Here is a 25,524-nt window from a genome sequence, read left to right on the forward strand (position 1 = left end):
GACCCATTGATGCCATCAACCATGATGGATTCTACATACCCATCCCGTCCTACTGTCAATTCCACAGCACCAGAATGCTGCTTCTTCGCCCCAAGCATTGGGCAGTCTGATTTCCAATGTCCTGCCTCAGTAATTGCACACATTGTCTCCTTTTCCAGATGCCTCCTGGGATCCCTTAGGTAAACCACCTTCAAAACCAACAGGTGACTTTGCACCATCATCCCACGCAGGCTCACCTGGCTGGCTTTTAGGAATGAGTACAGGCGGCCCGGTAGTCAAGTGGTTAGGGCGCGTACCATGTTGAGCGCAAGACGCTCTTAGCAGGGCAGTCACCGGTTCAACTCCCGACTGGCCCGACTCTTTCCTGCATGTCAGTCTCCACTAAGCTATAATAAAGGCATAAAAAGCCCAAAGAAATAAAAAAAAAAAAAAAAAAAAAGGAATGAGTACATACTCATCGGCCAGTCCTGCAGCATCAGTAACAGTTTTAACCTTACACTACGTAAGGTATGTGACAACACGAGTGGGCAAAGAGCTCTTAAACTGCTCCAAGATGACCAAATTTCACAAACTCTCAAAATGATCCACATCAGAAACCATACACCAACAATGAAAATGACCAGTCAGCTCCCTAACAAACTCCATATGTGACTGGTTAGTTAGCCCTTTTTTTCCACATCCAAAAAAGCCTCTGGGGCTAACTCGTAGGCCTTTAGCTACTCACTATATCAAAAAGCCCATAGGGCAAAGATGAACTTTCCTCTCCTTGCAGGACATCCCCAGAAAGCTTACCCTGGACTAACTCCAACCTGGCAGTCTGCAATGCAATCTTTATCTGCTCTGTCTCATGATGCAACTGATCTTTTTCATGAGACAACTGTAATAAAAACAATTTCTTTGGCTGCTCATAGGTTAAGTTTCTTGAAGGAACTAAAGGTGACTGTGGTGCCAGTGTCTTACCAGATCCATCCTGCTTAGCAACTGCTTAGCAGTACCCCATCTATCACCAAGATCACTCAAATACTTTTCAGCTATTTTTAGAAGCTAATCCTTAGGGCAGTGATCCAGAAACTCCTCACTTGGACCATCAACAAAACTCTCTATGTGCCATCAGACTGAAACAACAACCAAATCAACTTCCTAACCAAAATGGATCTCCGAAACACAACTTCTGCTGGACATACCATCACCATACATGTCAGCCAAAACCTGTGCACTTAAACCCTACATCAATACCTCTAAACAAATCAATTTTGGCTGGATGAGCCCCCCTTCTTACAACAGAAACAGAATTTAGACACTAGATTTAAGGATTGGATAACTAAAGGAATAATGGTTCTATGCAGTAGAACTAAAGAAGAACACTGCTCAGTTCTGAAATGCTTAAAAAGAAACACCTACTAGAGAAAAAAAGCCTTCTATCGATATCTGCAAATGTGACATTATGTTAATATGAAAGTGATACATATAACCAAGTCAAGTACTTGTCTGAAATAAATGTTTTGAAAGGCTTCAAGTTCAAGAACCTGATGTCTACCTGTCTGCTAAGAAACTGTGGGACAGCCCTGTCAGATACGACTGGAGAAGGACACACAAGGCCCTACAAGACACTTTGAATGTGAAATCCATTTTATCAACATGTATGCGCGGTTGTGTGTGTATGTATATGTGTTTGTGTGTGTGTGTGTGTGTGAGCAGGGGTGGTACTCACATCAATCTCACTCAGCATCACGTCCACCACACTTCCAATGACTATGACGAAGTCAAAGACGTTCCAGGGGTCTCCAAAATAACCCTGAGAAAACAATGCACGTGTATAAGTGTGTGTGTTTGTGTGTGTGGTGTTGTTACTCATTTTGGGTCAGTCCTCTCTAAAGCTATCTACAGTATTAGAGTTTATTTCACATCAAACCACAGACAACACGATCGGCCACAAACCACCTCACTGCCTCCATATCAGAGACTGAATCATCATCATCCTCATCATCATCAGTCAAACATATGTTAGCATGTGGAAATATTACACTTTCTTTTAGTAACACAACCTCAGCTAATGCTAATGCTGCCACAGGCTGTCACAGTGTGAGCTGTGTGTAAGGTACTGTGAGGGCTGAACAGCTCATCCAACCAGAAGGTTCACACTCCATTATGATCTTAAACCCGACGCCTGGCACCCAATCAAAACTGAGAACTGACAGTCTGACAATAGGTACTGTGTCTTTAGTGTGTCTTTACTGAGTCTTTACTGTGTCTTTACTCTGTTTTATTAGTACTGCGTGTTTACTGCTTGTTTACTGCATGTTACTGCATGAATGTGTATTACTGTGTCTTTACTGTGTTACTGCATGTTTACTGTGTGTTTACTGCATGTTTACTGTGTGTTACTGTGTGCTTACAGCGTGTTTACTGTGTGTTACTGCATGTTTACTGTATGTTACTGAGTGTATACTGTGTGTACTGCGTGTTTACTGTGTTACTGCATGTTTAAGGTGTTTTTACTGTGTTTACTGTGATTACTGTGTGTTTACTGTGTGTTGCTGTGTGTTGATTGATTCCCAGTGATGAAGAAATGAAAAGAGAAAAACAACAATCACACTGTGGCAACATGTCTACACTGATCATGAACACACATGTACTTTTATTTGAAAGCAGGAACACTGATCCCTGATAGTGATGTGTTGACTGACCTTGGCTTTGAAGGCCATGAGTTTAAGGATCATCTCCACAGTGAAGAGCACAGTGAAGATGACATTCAGCATGTCAGACAGGTGAGTGACATGGTCTGACTGGTTACAGTGCTGTGGGTCAGAGAGGTGCAGACAGTGATATTAGCTGTTAACTCTCTGTTCGTCATGAGGACAGTTACAAGATGAGAGTCAGCTAGAGAAGAAGAGTCTGGACCATAAGACTGTCTGTTACCCTGCTCACACATCCAGACTTCATGTAGCAGACTCTGCTCAGTGCCTCTTCGTACTGAGATGAGACTCAGCTCTGACTGGACAGTTAGTATTTTCTCCTGTTGTCACTGTACAGGTTCATAACGAGGCTGTTCATTACCTGAGAAATGTTTTTCTAGCATGTTTTTCTTTTCTATGTCTGATCTGAAAAAAATTTCTCTTCTTTGTTTATGACTGAAGATAATCTTTATAAAAGTTCTGTAAAGGTTATATACACAACATTTTAACAACTATTCTCTGTGTAAAGATATAGTGGAGTCATGGTGTCCTGAGCACAGAATGAAGCCACACCCCCTCTACATGGGTTGGAATCGCAGTTTCTCTGGTCTCTGTTTTGGTTGCCGGCCTTGCAGCACCTGCATGATAGTGCACGTATGTATGCATGTTAGTACATGTGGTCGTCAGTACCAGCTCAAATCCTGGTCAGCCAGTAGATAATCAAAACATCCATAAAGTTTTCACTGTCTCCATCAGTGTTATTACCGGCTTTGTCAGCATCTTGGCTGTGAGCATCTTTACCGTCTCCATCACTAACTTTACTGTCAGTGTCTTTACTGTCTCCATCAGTGTCATTACCGGCTTTGTTAGCGTCTTGGCTGTGAGCTTCTTTACCGTCTCCATCACTAACTTTACTGTCAGTGTCTTTACTGTCTCCATCAGTGTCATTACTGTCAGTTTCTTTATCATTTCTATCAGTGTCATTATTGTCAGTGTCTTTACCCTCTCCATCAGTGTCATTACTGTCGGTGTCTTTACCATCTCCATCACTTACTTTACTGTCAGTCTCTTACCATCTTCATCAGTGTCATTACTGTCAATTTCTTTACTGTCCCCATCACTAACTTTACTGTCAGTGTCTTTACTGTATCCATCACTAACTTTGCTATCCGTGACTTTACTGTATCCATCACTAACTTTACTGTCAGTGTCTTTACCGTCTCCATCAGTGTCCTTACTGTCAGTGTCTTTACCATCTCCATCAGTGTCATTACTGTCAGTGTCAGTAAGTTTTATTGAATGGATAATGTAACATTTGTTTAAAAATCAGTATCAAGTTGAAAGAGTAAATTAACTGTATTGAACAACTTGTTTATCTGAACTGTTGTGAACTCATCCTCACATTTTAAAGGCAGTGATTTTTAAGTTTAACCACATTAATTATTTTACAGTGTATTTTCATTCCCTTCTTCAAACTATGTCACACAAACTACACATACTGCTGTGTTCAGTGTAAAACTATATCAGGTTTGGTTGTCATCTCTACAGTCTTCTACACAAAGACTCATCCTGTTAAAATCATTCAACGGAAGCCACAACATCACATACCTGTGTGATGTGTGTTAAAGTGATGTGTGTTGGGTTCATACCTGCATCCCCAGACACATGGTGTTGAGCATAATGAGCAGGAACATCAGGTACTCAAAATAGCAGGAGGTGACGATGTACCACACCTGGTACTGGTAGGGGTTCTTGGGAATGTAACACCTCAGTGGGCGGGCCTTCAGAGCATACTGCACACACTGGCGCTGGACAGGTTAAAAAGGAGGGGGGGTGTAAGGACATGTGAGTAAAGATGTACATGAATATTGCTCAGAATCTTTCTTCCTGTGAGGTAAAGGTGTGTGTGAAGCGTGATGATCAACTGTCAGCACTGTCTCATACCTGGTTTTTGTCCAGCTCACAGTTCTTATACTCCTGCTCTCCCTGCTCCTGGAAGGTGACGATGACAAAGCCAACAAATATGTTCATCATGAAGAAGGCGATGAGGATGAGGTAGATGATGAAGAAGATGGAGATGGCCACCCGGTTGTTGTATATGGGGCCTTTGTCTTCAAGGTTTGAATCTATGGCTTTATATAGAATCCTAGGTAAACACACACACGTACGTACACACACACACACACACACACACACACATACACAGTCACATGTACACAGTCACATGTACAGTGTGTAGATGAAGACCTTGACTCTGACCTGACCCACACTCACTTGGGCCAGCCTTCAAAGGTGGAGATGGTGAAGAGGGTCAGCATGCCATTCAGGATGTTGTCAAAGTTCAGCTGTGAGTTGGTCCATTTCCTCTCATGGACCTCCATCTCATGCAGCGCCCCCTCCTGGTACTTTATGTACCAGCCTCTGAGAGTGGGATGCAAACGCAGACAGGTAAGACCAGGACTTCAATCCAGATCATCTCATCAAGTCCACATAAAGACTGGGGGCTGGACTCTGTCGCAGGTGAACTGAGGTCGGCAGTGTGTGGTGAACTCAGTTCACAACTGTCAGGTCAACTAACAAAAACCTTGTGTTTGAAAGACAACATGAACTTAATCAAGGTCCCCTTACTTTTTCCAGAGCTTTCAACTACAGATCACAGGCTTCATCAGTGGATGGATGATAATAACAACAATAATAACAAAGACAATAGTAACATACTGCTCACTCTGGCCCTGTTCAGACCTGTTCAGACCTGGTATCAACATCCGTCCTGAGTGATCTGATCACCAGCGTTCAGCTCTAAGGTCAGGTGTGAATGCTCCCAGGACGCATTTAAGATCCAATCACTCAGACCACATTCTGAGGTGGTCTGGACCACATGTCGACACATTCTTTTAGCAGTGTGAATGTGAATGTGTCCTGGGCCACACTGAAGGACAGCCTCCTTTACTGATGTCCTCTGACACAGTCTGAACAGAGTTTATAATGAACTTTATTTCACTGTATAGCTGTTTTATGTAGAGCTGCTCACAGCTGAACCACCTCCACCTGCTGATGAAGACCTGAGATGGAGTCAAAACACACAGAGATGTCCAGGGTCACCTGCAGGTTTCCTCTGTCATCTGGTCTGGATCTGTGCAGGCGTAGAACTTCCCCTGGGAACAAAGGTGATGGTGGTCATGAAAAGGTCAGAGGTCAGAGGTCACTGACAGTAGAAAAGACAATAAGGTTCCCTCTCTGCTCACTTTGAAGAGTTGGACTCCGATGCAGGCAAACATGAAGTCCAGCAGCATGGTAACCAGGACAATGTTCCCAATGGTCTTCACAGCAACAAACACACACTGGACAACATGCTGCAGACACACAACAAACACACACACAGTGAAGCAGATCAGTGTTTCTGAGACTGGAGGTATACTCATTCATGGCTCATACCTTTAGTCCCTTGGCTCTGTTGATGGCCCTCAGGGGCCGCAGGACCCTCAACACCCTGAGAATCTTCACCACTGAGATAGCACTAGATCTGATACAAAAACAGACACACACCACTTTCAGGTAAAGAGCACAGGTGTGAGAGGAGGTGAGTCAGTGACAGGTGACCACACTTACTCCATCCCCATGGAGAGCAGAGACACACTGACAACCAGCAGGTCCAGGATGTTGAACGAGTTCCTGCAGAAAGAGCCTTTGTGAAGGATGGCTCCGTATGTGGTCATCTGAAACACACAACAGCACAACTGGACTAAAGAACATGTTAACACACAACAACACAAGTGGACTACAGAAGTCATTAACACACAACAACACAAGTGAACTAAAGAACTCATTACCTAAGCAACACAACTGGACTAAAGAACACGTTAACACACAACTGGACTACAGTCCCTGCTCTAAGCACAACCCGGATCTCATACACAAACAACACAATCACACACCACTAATCATTGTTGCTGTTGTTGTCTCTAAACTGTTGACTCTGTAACTTTGAAGAACCTTGATTAAAACATTTAAAATGTGGCTGAAGAGAACCTGAAGAGAACCTGAGGAGACACTGAAGAGAAACTGAAGAGAACCTGACTGTGTTTGTTATGAATTAATTATCACATGACTGAAATCAAATGTAAACACTTATAAATGATTGTGAACAACAGTAAAGGTCAGAACCAGGATGTGGCTCAGAGACTGACCTCTGACCTAAACTTTACCCTGGAGCCTGAACCTTCAGTTCACCTGACACCACAGACTGAGGAGGGAGACTAAATGGGGGAAGAGGGGTGAGCAGAGCTGGTGTGTAGCCCAGCCTGTGGACCCCTCTTCCCCCAGTTTAGTCTCCCTCCACACCCCCCCACTCATCTACCAACAGACCACACCTGCTGTCATCAGCCCCCAGACCTGCAGATCCCCTTCAGTAACCCGTTAACTCATAATGTCCACAGTTATGATGGCTGGTGATTGACAGGTGACAGACAAACACATTCATCCACCTCATCCTTACAGAGGAGCAGGAGGAACATGATGTGAACAGTAATCAAACCCTTCATGATCAGTCTGGAAGAATCTGAATTCACTGTGTCACCTCTTCAGGTTCTTTCTGTATCACACATTAACATCATGATCCCTGCTGCCTGTTTTTACCTTCAGCACGATTTCTGCTGTGAACACTGAGGTGAAGACGATATCAGCATAGGCCAACACCTAGAAATGTGACATCATTCATAATATTAGTCATCATATCACACACGTCTGTCTTTCTATTCAAACATTTCAGTCAGGACGGAGCACACGTGAATATGTCACCTGGTTCCTGAAGGACATGGGGTCGATGGGATCCTCAGCAGCTAGAGAAATGGATGACAACAGGATGAAGAGGAGGATGATGTTGGTGAAAGTCGTTGCATTGATAATACGATGGCAGAGCTTCCGAAACCTGAAAGGATAAAAAAAAAACAAGTTTATTCTGTTTAAAATGACATTATTGAGAGGAGCTGATGAACGCCTCCAGCTGTCAGGTTTAAGATACTTTGGACCAGATAAAAAGGAGGAAAAATATGTTTTAAAAAAGAAAAGAAACTCAGAAAACCAATCAGGAAAACCAGACAGGAACAAAAACAGAAACTCTAGGAAAATCAATGGGAGCAAAGCAGGAGCAAAGAGCAGAAGATCCAAAAACACTGGGAGCATGACAAACAGGAAACTATCAGAAGAAAAAACAACAAACAACAATGGACTGACAAAGACAACTGAGAGCACAGAGACTCAATACACAGTAGGCCAGGTGACTGAACACAGGTGAGACACATGAGGGTGGGGCAGACAATCAACACAGAGGGAACCAAGACAAAGACAGAAAGTGAAATCACAGTGGACCCACAAGGAACTGTATTTCTAAATAAATCAGGAAATGAAATAAATGTTCAACATAAAGACTCCACAGTAATCATCATCGTACTTGTTCTGAGGTCCAAAGATAAAAAAGGAACTGGCTTCTGGCATTGGCACCGCTTCCTCCTTCAACTGCAGGTCTGCCATTGGACGAGGTCTGGGGCTCTCTGGGATATCAGGGTCCTCCTCCTCATCATCACCTGGGCAACAAAAACAGGAGCATATCAGCGGAGGCCTCTTTCCCTCTTGGTTTGGATGAGTATGATTAATAGATAATGGACCATGGAGGGGGGTTTACCAGGGAAGTCTGCTGGCGGGAAGGGGTCTTTGATTTCATTCACATTAGACTCAAACTCGTCAATTTTGAGCTGTAGAAAATGGAGCAGTGGAAAGGATATTATTATTATAATTATTATTACCAGATATGTTGACTGCTGAATCAAAGCTCTCTGATGCCTCACCTTGGCTGTAGTAGGGATGCCCTCGATGCCCTTTGCCCTCTGCTCAGCCAGCTTCTTTGCCAGATTTGCCTTCTCTTCTGATACCTTGTCTGGCATGTTTGCCCTGAATTCACAGAGGGAGGATGTAACATTTACATTAAATCATCATGTTCTGATTTAAACAAGCACACTTTACATATTGTAATTGTGCACCAGATTTTACTGACTGGTCTGAGGCCCATGGGAGTCCAGGCAGAGGGACTCCCACCCGCGTTTCATACAAACACAATGACTTCACTGCCATTATTGAATAAAACCATTGGTTTTCTCTAGAGAAGCTGGAGGGGTGTACAGCTCCACCACTGCACCAAGAGGCATCATTAATCTTCTTTATTACAATAATAACATGATGGAAGCATCTGAGTTTAGCGGACCACTTCCTGTCTGAATGTGTAGCCAGCTGTAAATATTGGTCTGAGCTGCTTTTCCTTTAGCACACAGAAGGAAAAGCAGTTGCCCATCAATACCTCTGAGCCAGAGCTCATCATCAACATCAGAGCTAGACCTCAGTGAGGGTGAGGTGTCTGAGGGGAAGCAGGCTCAACACCTGATGGACTGAAACCAGCAGAGTTGAGGCTGAGAGACCAGGACATAGTTTCACAATGACATACTCAACTGTCTCATATGGCTGTAGAGTTCAGGTGTCCACATACTTCTGGATACGCATTGTGAATTAATGATAATGTGAAAATGTGCTGCTTCTCACAGCTCACAGTACGTATAACCAGGAAGTTGTACCTCAGTGCTTTCTTGCGTTTTTTCTCTTCTGCTTTCTCCTTCTGAGCTAAAGTGAGAGACTCTGCCTCTGCCAGGTTATCAACTGCGATGGCCAAGAAGACGTTCAGAAGTATGACTGATGACAGGAGAGTTAAAGACTGACGGTGATCTGAACAACCACAAACAACTAACACACACACACACACACGCTTTAAGGATACAGTTTCCACAGACGAAGAGGATGATGAAGTAGAGGCTGACGAGGATGCCAGGCATGCTGGGTCCTCCATGAGCCATGATGCCGTCATACATGACAGTATTCCAGTCCTCACCTGTCAGGATCTGAGACACATCATTCACACATCATCACTGTCACTATAGTGACATCACCATTACCATCTTTTTAATTTAATGTAAATGTTTGTATGACGACAGTCTTCCCAGACAAAAACGCATGATTCTCTCGAATAAAACAATTTAAACATATTTCAACCAGTTTCTGAGGAACCACTTTGTTGTTGCAGTTAATGATGAGTGGTTCCGAGAACTGTTCCAGAACCAATGCACATGTACAACAGCAATACTTCAGGTACATTAACTTCTTTTTCCTCTCTTCTCATTCTGTGCTACTGATGATTCAACTAGCAGAGTTTTGGCTCCATTTGGACCTCAAGGACCTCACACAGTACATTTATATGATAACATGCATTATTATTATCTGTCAGAGCGGTGGATGCTGACCTGGAACACAGTGATAAGGGCCTGAGGGAAGCTGTCAAAGGTGCTGCGGGGCTTCGACTGGTTGGGGAAGTTGAACTTCCCTCCAAATACCTGCATACCTAACAGGGAGAAGATGACGATGAAGAGGAAGAGGAGCAGCAGCAGGCAGGCAATGGAACGGACTGAGTTCAGGAGGGAGGCCACCAGATTACTGAGAGACGTCCAGTACCTGCAGCAACAACATCCGTTCAAAAGGTAATTAGTTAATCAGCTGGAGGTCATTTATATCTGACTGACAGTTTGTCCAGCAGACACATTCATGCTCCAACTGGAAGAAGATTATCATTACTAATAATAATAATATTTACAATCTGCAATCAGCACTAATTTCAGATTGTTTAGACTTAATTTAAAATGTAAGGATTCAACAGCCGAGGAGACCAGAGAGACAATGAAGTCTGGGATATCAGGGTCCTCCTCCTCATCATCACCTATTTACCATTACAAAGACAACGGTAAAAGAAAAAGAAACAACTTACAGATGAATCCACCTCCTTAACCTGAAGTCTTCTTTTGATCATTCTATTGTTATTTATTAGTTGATGCCCCTGACTTTTGTTTTTGATTTACTGATTTTGCTGATAAGATTATTTTGTTGCTAACCTGCTGATGAATAAATACATGAATAAATAAATTTAAGATAACACATCATCTGTGCTAGTAAACATCAAATATGAAGAGTTCCTACACACTGCACACAATGGCTTCACAGGTCTCTCACCTGGTGACTTTGAGCAGGCGGAGCAGGCGTATGCAGCGCAGCACAGAGATCCCCATGACCGACATGACACCCATGTGGACGAGGATGAGCTCCATGATGCCAGTGGACACCACAAAGCAGTCGAAGCGGTTGAAGAGCGACATGAAGTAAGAGGGTAAACCCAGAGCATACATCTTCATTAGCATCTCCAGGGCAAACATGGACAGCAGCAGCTTGTTGGCGTTGTCTGTCCAAGAGGAGGAAGATGATGACGAAGCTTACCACAGAATTCAGATGAATTATATTGTATATGATATATGATATATATAATGATAATACATGCTCACTTTTTCCTTCAAATCATTTGTTACTTGTGAAAGCAGTTTATCAACTGAAATCATTACATTTAGACCAGAGGGTCAGGCACCAGAGGGTCAAAGACCAGAGGTTCAGAGACCAGAGGGTCAGGGACCAGAGGGTCAGAAACCAGACAGTCAGAGACCAGAGGGTCAGAGACCTGAGGGTCATGGACCAGAGGGTTGGAGACCAGAGGGTCTGAGACCAGGTCAAGGACCAGAGGGTCTTAGAACAGGTCAGAGACCAGAGGGTCAGAGACCATAGGGTCAGGGACCAGAGGGTCGAAGAAAAGAGGGTCTGAAACAAGAGGGTTGGGAACCAGAAGGTCAGGGAGCAGGATTCTCTTCCCTCCTTGTTGTTGACTGAATATTTAATCATTAGGTGTTTAGATCTCTCTGTAGTATTAGACTGTGTTTCCCCACAGCTTTGAAGACCAAATCTGATCGGCTGTTACCATGGAAACCAAGTTCAAGCACAGGCCAGAATATTTTTTGCTGTTTCTAATGAAAACCTTTTGCAAGGACAGATTGAGAACAAGTTAAATGTTTCATAATTAGATCCTGAACTGATTTCAGGAGGATCCAGAGATTTCTCAGTTAAACTTGTTAAAGGCTCACTAATGAGACCACCAGCTGAGCTGAATGTAGATGGTTTTTGTTCATAATAACTTCATGGTTTTCCAAAGACATAGATGAATGATTATATAATTTAATATAATTTGTTTGAATTTGTGTCTGTTTTTTCTGAAGGAGCAGGACTCTGTGATTACAGAAGGAGGTTGAGAGGGAGGGAATATCAGTAGAGACTGAAGGAAATTTGCTGATCTTTGTGAGAAAGTTATTTCATTCTTTTTTTATATTGAAGAGATGCAATGTCATTAACCTGTATGATGTCAGATGATGAAGCTCTAAGCTCCTCCTGATGATCCTCCTTACATCAGCTCCAGAACAGGTTTTATAAAAACTCGTGATTCAATGGTTTAATGGTTTTTATAGCATCATGTGACCAGTCAGATGAACTGGTTTTAGTCCTTTATTTTACCCAATGTGTGGTACTGATCCAGGACAGAGGAGCAGCCTGTGCAGTGTTAGTGTGGTCCTCTGCTCACTAAAAGAAAGCCGATCAAAGAAAAGGATTAAGAGCATGGAGGCCTGTGGTGTGTGATGCTCTGACCTTGCCAGTTTGTGAGTTTTTGAGACTGCTTGTGGTGCTCCGTGGCGATGGCAAGCGTGTTGAAGAAGACCAGCATGATGACCCACCAGTAGAACAGTTTGGACTTCACATACACTCGGCATTTACGCCGTAACCAGCGGTTCCACTTACGAGCCAGTTTACTGCATAAAAAGGAGGAAAGACCAGAGAGAAGACTTTTCATAAACGCTGACGACCTATATCATCCCCCCCCACACATAACCCCCACCTTTCACTGTCCTGCTGCATTTGAACTTTAGATCATAAGTTTTCCTGCAGAGAAATCAGACGGTGTTGGCTGAAGACAGGAGGAGGAGCTATCACCACAATCTATCAGGTCATGTATCTGGGCCTGTCTTCACAAATCATTGAATTGACCACTCAGGGTCCACCTGAGTCACACTAAAACTTTCTGCTATTCACAAAACTGCTGAGACCTCCTGTCACTGAGAAGCTCCTTAGCTCACACTCTGAACAAGCAACAAACACAGTGTTAGGTTGATGAGAACCCAGTCTGTGCTGGTTACAGCTGAAAACAATAAATAAAGAACAGTACGAAATACACAAATAAAGGCATAATTATGACAGAAATACATCTGTATGAAAGGTTTGTGTCGACCTGAGAGAACATTCAGTTCACTAAATGTGAAAACCAGCATTTATTGTTTGGTGAATAGAGTGGCTCGGAGACCCTAACCCCTAACCCCTTACCCTCACAGATGGCTGCAATCCTTAGTAAGTCAGGAGTCTGCTTCACTACTATTAACTTCTCCTAGACTTACCTGCTATTTTTAGCTCTAAGTGTCTTTGTGAATTAGTTAAAATCATAAGAAGTCCTGAAGTCAGGACTGACATACATTAACTTAAAGAGGTTAGGAGCTTTGTGAATATGAGCCCTGACAGAATTACCTAAGCCATCATGACTGAATCTTCTATCATCTTTTGTCAAATGAGTAAACAAGTAGAAATGCTACAATGTTAATATTAATGAAAATATTTAATGTTAATAGAAACACAGCTCAGCCTTCATGACACGTGTGTGTACACAGCCTCAGTGTGAAGCTGGACTCACTAATAATAGATGATCAGCTGCATCGTGTCCATTTTGCCGACACTGCCATTCTCTGATCCTCCATTTTCCAAGGGGATCAGACCTAATGAAGACACACATACACACACACACACACACACACACACACACACAGTATAGATCAGTTAACTTTATTAACGTGTAGACTGGTGTGTTTGTCAGGCCTGCAAATTGAGGTGGGTTGAAAAAGATGAGCCCCCAACTGCACTAAAAACATTGTTCACCTAAACTTTTTACAGACATCCACCATGTCCAGGTCCAGGTCCAGGACCAGGTATTAAACTCCTGTCAATCTCCTTAATCAGACCAATATCTAATCAGCCAATCATGAGTCAGCAGCAGATCCAGGAGAGGAGCTTCATGACTGTTGGTCTAAGTGTTTGTGAAGCTGCTGATCAACAACAGAAGTATCAGTGAGCAGCAGCTCTGTGTGAATAAGAGGTCGGAGGTAAGAGGTCAGAGGTCAAAGGAGGGTGGACAGACTGGTTGGAGCTGACAGAAAGGCTGTGGTCACTCAGATAACCACTTTTTATAACACATCAGCATGGAGGTGGATGGACTGCAACAGCAGAGACCATGTCAGGGTCCACTTCCTGTTACCAAGACCAGAAACCTGAGGCTGCAGTGGACACAGACTCACCATCACTGGACAGGTGGATGGGTGGTCTGATGGATCTGGATTTCTGCTGAGGCAGCAAGGGTAGGCCATGGCCGTCGTTGCCCCTTCCTCTGGCCATGATGCTCCAAAAAAATTATACATCCTGCGGCCACCTTTGTGCCCATGCTGCAGTCAAAATTTGAGGTCAGTCCTTGCAGCTTGGACTGGTTGTGTACACACTGTACTGCTAACCTCTACCTATTTAACTCTCTGCTCTGAGTGCCAGCATCACCTATCTCTCTCTCTCTCTCTCGCTCTCGCTCTTTCTCTCTCTCTCTCTCTTCCTGTAACAGTATTCCATCTGGAACTCCCCAGATATACAGCAGATCTCACACAGAGATGATTAATGAGTGTAAGTAGGTCATTTACTTTAGTTTCTGCACATGTCTGCAGATGCGTATAATGCTGCAACATCATAAATGATCCCAGGTAGGCTGCTGTCCTCTCTGCTTGACAAGCTTCAGCCCTTATTAACAGGAAACGGTCACACCCACGAAAATGACGATAGATACACAGCTGGAAGTCAAACTTGCTTCGGGGACAATACCCTGCTGCCACCACCAGTGGACATTAAATTACATGATGAATGAAACAGGCATCAGATCCTTTATGGGACAGAAAGCTGTTCTGAGATCAGATGTAAGGAGAGATATCTCTTCATTTCAGTATCATGTTAATTGATGTCTATTTTTAACTTTGACAGTTTGCCTTACTGCCCTGATGCCACTGAGCTGAATATTTGAACATTACTCTATAAAATGACTTAAGTGAGTGTGACACTTGAAGCGTGTTCTAACATTCATCTGCTGAAAGTGACAAGTTTTTTTCTGAAATGAAATATATTTACATATTCACAGACTCTGGTAAATTGATCTATGATAACAAAATGCATTTTAAAACATGTCTTGGCATTCGTGCCATAAAAAAGGCCAAATGGCATTTCCCCTAAAATGATGAAATTCTTGGCCTTGAGGCAGCAGATGGTAGGGTCGGAGTCTGGATCCATGGAACCAACCTGTCCAGGTGGTGGTGGTGGTGTGATGGTGTTGGGATGTGGTCTTGGCTCACTTTGGGCCTTAACACCAATCAGTCTTGGTCTGAATGTCTCAGTCTGTCTGAGTCTTGTTGCTGACCATATTCATCCTTCATGGCCACAGTTCACCATCTTCTAATAGCTACTTCCTGCAGGATAATGCTCCATGTCACAAACTGGTTTCATCAACATGACAGTGAGTCCAGTTCAGTCTCTAGACCTGGATCCAGTAGACGCCATTCGGATGTGGTAGAACAGGAGATCGTCCCATAAAGGATCTGCTGCTTATTTGCATTGATCTTGTAATGTGTGTCTTACCCTGTCTCTCCTGGTCATTGTCCATGACCTCAGCCTGAGTGATCCACTCCATATAGCCTTTCAGATCCTCATCCAGCTGCTGGGTTTCTCTCAGCTTCTGAAACTCACCTCGGGACTTGGCTTTCTCTCGCTCTTTTGTGAACTCACTAGTGAGAAACAAGAGAAATAATCTGTGAGAAAAGGACAGAGCAGAGAGTAAATTAATGAAAGAGTAGTGGTTACGTTTACAGTATCCTACCCACTGAGCACACCCAGAACCAGGTTGAGCACAAAGAAGGACCCAACAAGGATGAGTGTGGTGAAGTAGATCCATGGCCATTCCATTCCTATGGCATCATTTACCTGTCAGATAAAGCACATCTGCCTTTTAAAAGAAAACAAACTCATGTACATGGGAATACACTTTGTTACTATCTTACACGCACTGAGGCAGATAGATATACATTCCCAGTACATATATATATATATATATATATATATATATATATATGTTTTATATATATGTTATATATATATATATATATATATATATATATATATATATATATATATATATATATATATATATATATATATATATATATATATACATATATATATATATATACTAAAATGCTATGATGACAGAGTGGAAATTAAGTATAAATTATTTAAATAATTATATACATATGTGTAAGTATCCTATGGTTCTATACATCAGAGGCTGCCATTAGTTTCACAGTAACAAGTATGTACCTCAGCATGTAGTCTGACTCAGTGGTCTGCAGAAATGACTATTACTCTTATAATTACTCTGACTAATGAGTTTCACTACTTCCTCCGTGATTCAAGTCTATTGAGTAACACAATGAGCTGCAGCACCAGCTGCTTGGAGAGAGAGTATCAGTGTGAAAAACCTTCACACTCAGCCATTAATCAACAAAGAGACAAACTGGTCAGTAGCAGTTTACAGAAATACATTTTCTCAGTGTGCAGCCTCAGACAGGAGAGTTCTGTCAGCTTCATGCTTCACTGACTTATTCAAAACAGATCAAGACACAAACACATGTCCCCCTTAGCTTATGCTGTTACCCAGAGCAAGTGGCACTCCCACCCCTCTCAGCTCCATCTGACAGTTGTTCTATTTCCCCTTTACCCCTCCTCACACACATTTCAGCCATCTTTTCTGACTCGTGATTCACTGGCCTTTTAATGTCTACACATCAGTGAATAATACCAAAACATCTTTCTTACACAGCGACATGGAAAACAGACTATACCAGACTCAAAGAGACTCAACCAGGCTCCAAGAGACTCAACCGGGCTCAAAGAGACTCAACCAGACTAAAACAGACTCAACCAGGCTCAAAGTGACTCAACCAGACTAAAAGAGACACAACCAAACTAAAACAGACTCAACCAAACTAAAAGAGACTAAGAGAGACTCAACCAGGTTGAAAGAGACTGGACCAGGCTCATAGAGACTCAATCAGGCTCAAAGAGACTCAACCAGAATAAAAGAGATTCAACCAGGCTCAAAGAGACTTAAAGATACTCAACCAGACTAAAAGAGACTCAACCAGACTAGAAGGGACTCAGCCAAGCTCAAAGAGACCAAAAGGTACTCAACCAGACTGAAAGAGACTCAACCAGGCTCAAAGATACTCAAAGAGACTAAGGGAGACTCAAAGAGACTCAACCAGACTTAACCAGACTAAAAGAGTTTCAACAGACTGAAACAGACTCGGAATGAGCTAATCTAGACATTTGCAGAAGGTCTATTCTGCAAATGTCTAGATTAGCTCCTGTTGCAGGAACCACCATAGACCAGGACCAGGACCAATTGATAACATCATAAAGTGACTGTACATATATAATAGCTGCACTAATGTTGATTTAGTGCTGTCATACTCTTTGAAGGCCCCACCCACCCATACAAGTGACCTCTGCTCAGGTTGACCTAGGTTAGGCTTTGTTGGAAATGATAAAGCTAACAGGACAGTGTGGGAGGTGTCAATCAAGCACTGTCCTGAGAAGATGTTCAGATGTAGCCAGTAAAACACCTGTGAGGGTGGGCCAAGGTGTGTCGGGTTACAAACAAATCAAATGTAGAAAAAATTTGTACCACAGGCCAAAAGCAATATAGATATAAAAAAATGAAATAGAAAAAATAGAAATAAAACACAATATCACAAGGTATCAGCTGAGAGTTAAACAGGTTAAAGAGGAGGTCCAGATCCTGGTCCAGAAATCAGACTGACATTAAAATAAAAATAAGACGCAATGAAATTATCAATGAAAACTTTCGTGTGCACAGCTTCAGGGGAAACGTCCTGATAGCTGGAAGGTGACCTGGAGAAGAGGCTTCTAGACTAGACTAGACCAAACTCTAGACACCTTACCCAGTAGAGGACATCGGTCCATCCCTGTGTGGTGATACACTGGTACACAGTCAGCATAGAGAAGCCCAGGTTGTCGAAGTGGGTGATTCCATGGTTCGGGCCTGGCCAGCCAGCACGACACTCTGTGCCATTGATGGTACACCGGCGACCGTTCCCTGCTTGGGCACATGGAGCTGGCTTCTCATTCTCCACGGTGGCAATGATATCTTAAGGCAAGAGTAGGGGACATAACGGTTAGCCTGGTGTCTGCGTGTTTGTAGGAGAACGCTAATGTACTGCTCCATGGTAGCATCACTCACTGATGGTTATATGAGGCTGTCACCACACATGAAGTTTAAACACCATTGTTTTTAGTGCACATGTTCATGTCACAGCACTATTATAACAACCTCAGTCAGTTTGTTACCACAGCTGAACAACATCAGGTCAACTTTCTTTTCTCCTTTAAGATCAGAAACATTTGTCAACATGAACATTATCCCCCAGCAGCAAAATCAAGAAGTTAGTTACAGCATCCATCATGAGTCCAGAAAATGTACCCACCCCAGACAGGCAGAGCTTAACCTGATCCAACCTGTTGCCTGAATTTTCTCCAAACCAACTCCAGACCCTAAAGATCTGCACCTGGATGTCTTTTGGGTGTGGTGTTCATATAAGACATCAGGTTTCTACCACACACTCATTTTTATATATTGTCCTTCATGTGTTTTGGATGTGAGACACAAAGTTAAAAAAAAAGCATGTAGAAAACATGATGGACATATGGATTTTCTGTTTGTTCCATGTCTTTGTTCTCATCTGCTGCTCCTTTCAGTCTCTCCAGTTCAGATCTCATGTTTATTTATGAAATCATGAGTTATTCAGTCTGCTGCTGTTGAATTTTTCTATTCATTTATATTTTCAGATTTTTCCGCAAAGATGGTAGCCATCCAATTATCACTGGTGTACCGTCAGCAAGCATTTTTCATATCAATTATCTCTGCTCACTCATCAGCAACAACTATTGTCGACTCTCCAAAACCAACACCCCTCTTACCTGTGGATGTCTCTACCTGTCAGTGTTAATTATTACACGTACAGCTCAGCCCTGGCTCAATGAACACATTCAAGCTCTTAAGGAACAGGTGTAGACATCAGACAGGTGTAAACATCATACAGTTATAAACATCATACGGATGAAAACATCAGACAGGTGTAAACATCAGACCTATACGTATCATTAACACAGCAGTCTCTTTAATTCTCTGCTGACTTGGAGAGAGTCGTCCAGTACTGTCACTCCAATCTGCTGCTGGTCAACATCACCTGCCCCTCAGCTACGTGTTCATTCAGTCTGAGGTCCTCACCTGTTGCTGCTTTTACAGAGGATGAGAGGAGCTCATGTGATTAGTCATTATTGAAGCTCCACCTCCACCTACTGATTCTTTATTCCTCCTACAAATCATGTGTTCAGTCTCTCTTCCATGCTACATCCAGCCTCACTTGTCAGGGACTCTGTGTGTGTGTGTATGCGTGTGTGTGTGAGAGAGAGAGTATCATATTTTTTACATGGTCCACTGAATGAGGTCGGGATCCGTGAGTCAGACTGATGCCATATATATATTCCTACAAGGTTAGGGTTAAAATCCTACTGTACCTGTGCCTGTGTAGTAGCAGGTCTTGTGCATTTTGCACTTGAAGAGCTCCAGTCCCATAATGGAGTAAATGGTGACCATGAAAAGGACCAGTAAGGTGATGTGGAACAGAGGCAGCATGGACTTCAGGATTGAGTTCATCACCACTTGCAGGCCTGAGTGACAATGAGAATAAATCAACTGTCCACCAGAAACAAAATGAAACTCCTGGGTCTTCTGCCCATCTCGTATACGTCCACATCTAAGCCGATTCCAGCTGCTATCATAAGATACTAGCTGACAGCCAGAGGATTTCTGTGTTCACCTCAATTGCTCCAAATGTGGAAGCAGCATTTGACAGTTATGCTGTATATGGGCCAGACTCGGGCTATGGACCCAGGTATATACTGAGCAAGAAAAAAAACAAGCATGTACCCCAAATATGGGCCGGATTTATTTACCTTTCTTACTATTAATAATAAATAATACATAATAATACAGTAATGATAATGAAATAACAGTAGTCAAAGAGAGGTGATTGATTATGACATGAAAACATTTTACAGTCGAGACTCTGAGTCAGCAGTAGATCAGTTACTTACTGGGGACTCCAGAGACCAGTCTGAGAGGTCTCAGGACTCTGAATGCTCGCAGAGCTTTCATGTCGAAGCCACCACCTTTCTCTCCGACCGGAGCCTCCACTCCACTGATGTGGTTGATGGCATCCACAACCACAGTGAACAGCCTGCGATACACAAACACATGTGATCAGATGGTTGACAACATTCAAAAGTTCCCAGAAGATACTGGCAAAGCAGTGAGCAGTGGTGGTGGTGGGAGGGGGTGTCTCGGCCTGATCACAGACTTCAGTGAAGTCTGGTCTGGTGTTTCCTCCCTCCTCTCTCCTCAGAAATACAAACGTTGAATCACACTGAGTTATAATATAGCCCTTGGTCTCCAGGGACCAGCCCTAGTCTCAGCTCCACGTCTCCAGAGACCAGCCCAACTATCAGCCCCAGGTCTCTGGAGACCAGCCTCAGCCCTGGGTCTCCAGAGACGAGCCCCAGCTTCAGACCCAGGTTTCCAGGGACCAGCCCAAGCCTCAGCTCCAGGCAATGTTCCCTCTAAGCTGCGCGCTTGCGCAATCGCGCACTGCTCACACATTCTCAGCGCACAAGAAAATCTATACAGCGCATAAAATAAAATTCAACATAAACTGTTAATTAATTAGAGCAATAACATTTTTTTCAGTAACTTTCTGCAGTGTAACACAGTGAGTGACAGATGTCCAGCCAATGATACGATATGGTTCACTTACGCTACGCAGCCAATCACAGCATTGACATTGCTTACGTAGGTGCCCTTCCCATATGCGCCGCGGCGCCGTGCAAGTTAGCTAGCTAGCAACAGTGCATTTCATTTTAAGTGGGCCAAATCACTTATATTAAAAGTAAACGAATGGAAATTGCTGCTGTTGATTGATTCTTTTAATAAGCCATGTAACTTGCTATGATCCCAGGTGTTGATCAGGTGTGATACTGGTGTGTGGCCACAGCGTGCACATCTAGTGTTGCTCACAATGGTCCTCAGTGTGCTCAGGGAGCTTGTGTGTATGCCCAGACACATGAAAAATTAGAGGGAACACTGGCTCCAGGTCTCCAGAGACCTGCCCGACTATCAGCCCCAGGTCTCCAGAGACCAGCTGGACTTTCAGCCCCAGGTCTCCAGAGACCCTGTTAGGGTTGTGTCTATCCTCCATTGCTTTCTGCTGTTTCCCTGCAGTGTATATCCTCTAGCACTTCACTCTTCTCCAGATTGTTGTATCTACGTTTTGGCCAACTTCAAACCTCATGATTTATTGTTGAGTTCTTGTTGTAACCAGTGTCTCGGCCTGTTCCAGCATCAGGGGTCCCAGTCAACATCTCCCCTGTTCTGCCACCTGTCCAATCTGTCCATCCAGCCTCATGGCCTTTCCAGAGAATGGCTCAGTCTGCAGGGCTGTAGCTCTGTCCTTGCATCCTCTGTGCTCCCCAGCTCCTTTCCTCAGCCTCCTGTCCACTTGTCCCTGAATCCAGTTCAGCTAAACTGGACACAAAGCCTCTTCACAACAGTTCAATGAGTCCACATGACATATGGCTGAGACAGAGGTCAGGTTTCACTGCAGAGCGCCTTCGTAATCTGACATATCATAACAGAACTAAGTCTCCTCCATATTTCAGAGAGGATGGTGTTCTTCTTTCTCCTGTAAACACAGAGTTTTCATTTCTTCTGTCCACGGGACATTTCCCTACATGCATTTCAGCAGGCCTTCTTCCATGGAGTCCATTTTCACTGTGCAACCACACACTGTTGATGTGTAAGGTCCGTCCTGTTCTGATTAGTCATTCTGGCCTTGGTCTCATGCACCTGAAACTTAATCAGATCAGCAGCTATGGTCACAGGAAACTATTTGGAGGAGGTCTCTGGGTCTTTGACCATGTTTGGTGATAATTTCCTTCCTGTTGTCCTCAGACAGTCCTCTGATGCTGCATTCATTATCTTATTCATTTAAAGCTGTAACACAAACACTACAGAGTTGTTGATGTCACCTCCACTTATGAAGCCTCTCACAGGCTCAGTGTTTTTCTACTGTGATGAAGATGTGATGGAAATTTGATGAAGATGTGATGAAGATGTGATGAGGTTGTGATGAGGTTGTGATGACGATGGAAATGTGATGAAGATGTGATGATGTGATGAAGTTGTAATGAAGATTTGATGAAGGTGTGATGAAGATGTGATGTGATGAAAATGTGATGAAGATATGATGAAAATATGCTGATCATCACTATCTATCTATTTATTTTTTATTAAAACTGATCCGTGGACCAAATAGTTTAGTTACCTTTAAATTACCTGTTTAATTGTAGCTCCACCCACTCTGTGATGAAGATTTCATTCTGTCTATATTTTAGTATCTAGACACTATAAACTATAAAAAACAAGACGGATGAGGTGGAGGGGGTCAGATCCTCAGAGGATAGACCAGGACCTCGGTCTCTCTGAAGTGAGTCTGAACACTGATCCACTTACCCAACAGATACACAGACAAAGTCCAGGATGTTCCAGCAGTTTCTTAAATAAGCATCTGCATGAAACAGAAATCCATAGGCAACGATCTTCAGGAAGCACTCTATGGAGAAGATGATGAGGAAGATGTACTCCAGGCTTTCCTGTAAAACAACAACAGTGGCTGTGGTTTGAATGTTTGAATTCAACCTGCACTCATTCATGTGTTAATTTTATTTGAATTCACTAACAACATGCAGCAGATTTATTAAACCACACGTGAGACATAGTCAGAGCTGTTTCCATTGTTTTTATATGATGGGAGAAATTATTTTTTAGTCTCTTTGTTTTTCACTGTTGACTCAGTCATCCAATAATCTGCCTTCTCATGTTTCTGACAACTTCACACTGGTCGCCTTCAGTCTGTTCACGTCACATACACATTCACACACCGCTGCAGAGTCTGATGGCTGCTCTCATTTCAGCAGAGGCATGTGGTGAATGTCTATTTTAACTACACTCCACTGACACTGGCCATCAGCTGATATGTGAGCCTCATATTGTCCTTGTGTCCTTGAACATAAACTCATTTAAAAACTGAATTTAAAGAGACAAATCAAATTATCAGTAGAAGAAAAAACAAGACTAAAATCAAACATTGAAACTAAATGAATTTAAACTATTTCAATATAAAACTGCAACACAACAAAATGTCTGTGTTAACTGAGTGTTGATGTACATGTTACTGTTATACAGAGTCAGTCTGTTTGTGACCTGAGTCTTCTTTTGTCTGACAGCTGTTTGACACTGTGGGTTTATAAAGATGTGTGTGTATGAGGACTGTGGACACACTGCAGCTGAAAGTGAGGGAACCTATTGTCTTGTTGTCTGACCACAGGCCTCCACCCTAGGGCTGGTAGTCCCCCCGCTTCATGTTTCACATTTGGGCACATCACATAGGATTTAAACCTGCACACCTCACTCTGTGAATGAACATGCGATTACTGAAACACAGATGATGAGTAGACAGGGTGTTTTGGTTCACTTCAATGAAGTGTGAAATCACTACAAGCTGGAACTAAATCAATGATAAATTAAAGGAGAGACAGTCAGCAACTGGAGAACCTGCTGGTGGACAGGGTTAGAGCTGGGGCACAGCTGGACGTGGGGCCTGAAGTGGCAGATGGGTACCAGCAGATCAGAGGGGCTGTGACTGCGACTGCAGCTGCGCCAGTCACAGAGGCAAATACCCAGGTATGGGAGGAGTTTGGGGAGGCTCTGGAGAAGAACTGTTGGTTCAGGGAAGTTCTGGCAAACCAGAAGGAACTCAACTCAGGAAGGGACAGCAGGGCTTGGCCCAGTTCAGCATGGAGCTGCTGACTGTGACTGGGGATACTATCAGCAGCAGGGGGAATACTTTGAGGAGCTCCTGAACCAGACCAACACATCCTTTGATGAGGAGATGGAGCTTGAAGACTCGTGGGGGGGGGGGGGGGGGGGGGGGGGAATCACACACACAGACAGACCAGACCTTTACTATTCATTGTTTTTCTTTTCTTTTCAACTCTTTAAAGATAAACATAAAATGAAAAATACCTTGATATGTGGAAAAAAACATCTGTATTTACTCACTTTTATGCTGTATTGGAGACATAACCATGAGTTAGTTAATCCTGGAGACGTTAGCCTGAGTTAGTTAAACCCAGAGATGTTAGGCTAACCTCTAATAAGCCACCACTGTGAGACTCTTCAACTGCAATGTCTGCTTTAGTGGTTGCCTGAACTCTGAAACACCCTGCTATGCACAAGACTAAGCACAGCCAGGGGACGCTCAGGAAGTCCGGTGGTAGGTTGACAGATGTGTCTGAACACTGGGATTGGACAGACTCTTGTCTGTTTGTTGTCAGAGCAGGTGATTTATTTGTTGCTATCAGGACGTTTAGAAAATGTAAAGATTAACTGGTGCATCTTTAACTACACTGTGTGGAAGGTATTTCTATGATCAGATTTAGTAGATGGTCATTTTAACCATGAAAACCACTTCAGTAAGCCAGAATCCAGCCATGCATTTGTAAACCAGTTCATTTTAGGCCCAGTGTAGGTGCTGTAATTAAACACAGGTGAGCACTGGAGGTTCAACTGTGATGTTATATTTACATTATGAAATATTTCTGTGTGAGCATTAATGAAGAAGTCAAACATTCAGATGAGTTCATGTGGGTCAGCTTAGTTGACACTAAAGTATTAATTAAATCCATGTGACCATATAATAGTGGAATTAACCAGTTCATCCACGTTGGTTGAACATAACTCAGTTATTTTCAGAAAAACCTTTAATTAACCACAACCCAGGTTTGTGGATTAATTAAATCCAGCACTCATCTTAATCTTCGTTAATATATTTTAGGTTGAAATGGATAAAATAGACAGAACATTAGAGATATAGAGGACTTTATTAATCCCAGTAAAAGACTGCTGTTACCAAGATTCAAGTTATATAGTAAAACAGAACAACAACCTGCTACACATGCTCTGAGGTGATGCTGAAGTCTGTTAGACAAAGGCACCGACAGTATATTACAAAGTCCACAAACATGCTGACGCACCAAGTTGCTGTTGGTGTTGTTGCTGTCCTCCTCGGGCATGGGCAGGTACACAGCCAGAGCCACACAGTTGGCGAAGATGGCCAGAAGGATTATGATTTCAAAAGGTCTGAAAGTGATTTATAGGAAACGACGTGCCAACCACAGTGGTTCACATATAGATGTTCCCATATCACACACACACACGTGGGGACGCGCACACACACACACACACACACACACACACACACACACACACACACACACACACATACTCACCAACACCAGTGGCGTTGGCAGCAATAATCCTTTACACACGGTGTACACATATTTTTGTTTATTTAGCTAAATGGTGGAATCTGTTGCCGCTTAATGTCAACTTTCAAAATGCAGATACACACTCTTTCATGGGTTATAACCCAAAAATATCAGGGGTAACAACAAATGCAGTGCACTGCAATTAGTATCATAGAGGAAAGCAGATGACAAAGGGACTCAA

At 43.0% G+C, this 25,524-nt stretch overlaps 1 protein-coding gene across 4 annotated transcripts in view; it reads right to left on the bottom strand.

The window, feature by feature from the left end:
* LOC139630545 (dihydropyridine-sensitive L-type skeletal muscle calcium channel subunit alpha-1-like) overlaps positions 1-20,676 on the bottom strand; it is a 48,323-nt gene extending 27,647 nt beyond the window's left edge. For 2 of the 4 annotated variants that reach the window (XR_011693172.1, XM_071494109.1), the window contains exons 1-25: positions 19,998-20,676; positions 19,419-19,571; positions 17,783-17,988; positions 15,640-15,743; positions 15,402-15,547; positions 13,375-13,456; positions 12,285-12,445; positions 10,776-11,001; positions 10,016-10,223; positions 9,496-9,616; positions 9,296-9,410; positions 8,519-8,621; positions 8,356-8,425; positions 8,125-8,257; positions 7,473-7,602; positions 7,311-7,370; positions 6,285-6,391; positions 6,111-6,198; positions 5,921-6,028; positions 5,778-5,830; positions 4,950-5,096; positions 4,620-4,821; positions 4,325-4,483; positions 2,688-2,798; positions 1,712-1,795 (exon numbers count right to left, since the gene is read on the bottom strand). Coding sequence is in view for 3 of the 4 variants with exons in the window: in XM_071494109.1 (XP_071350210.1) it covers positions 1,712-1,795; positions 2,688-2,798; positions 4,325-4,483; positions 4,620-4,821; positions 4,950-5,096; positions 5,778-5,830; positions 5,921-6,028; positions 6,111-6,198; positions 6,285-6,391; positions 7,311-7,370; positions 7,473-7,602; positions 8,125-8,257; positions 8,356-8,425; positions 8,519-8,621; positions 9,296-9,410; positions 9,496-9,616; positions 10,016-10,223; positions 10,776-11,001; positions 12,285-12,445; positions 13,375-13,456; positions 15,402-15,547; positions 15,640-15,743; positions 17,783-17,988; positions 19,419-19,571; positions 19,998-20,058 (3,138 nt within the window). In the remaining variant the exon portion in view is untranslated. The remainder of the gene's footprint in view (positions 1-1,711; positions 1,796-2,687; positions 2,799-4,324; positions 4,484-4,619; positions 4,822-4,949; positions 5,097-5,777; positions 5,831-5,920; positions 6,029-6,110; positions 6,199-6,284; positions 6,392-7,310; positions 7,371-7,472; positions 7,603-8,124; positions 8,258-8,355; positions 8,426-8,518; positions 8,622-9,295; positions 9,411-9,495; positions 9,617-10,015; positions 10,224-10,775; positions 11,002-12,284; positions 12,446-13,374; positions 13,457-15,401; positions 15,548-15,639; positions 15,744-17,782; positions 17,989-19,418; positions 19,572-19,997) is intronic. The other 2 variants (XM_071494107.1, XM_071494108.1) reach the window with 2 other exon arrangements.
* Positions 20,677-25,524: the final 4,848 nt, after the last annotated feature.

This window comes from Trachinotus anak, unplaced genomic scaffold, assembly GCF_046630095.1.
Source record: "Trachinotus anak isolate AG129_WGS33_773 ecotype Australia unplaced genomic scaffold, CSIRO_AGI_Tana_v1 ptg000013l, whole genome shotgun sequence".
Lineage (NCBI taxonomy): Eukaryota > Metazoa > Chordata > Actinopteri > Carangiformes > Carangidae > Trachinotus > Trachinotus anak.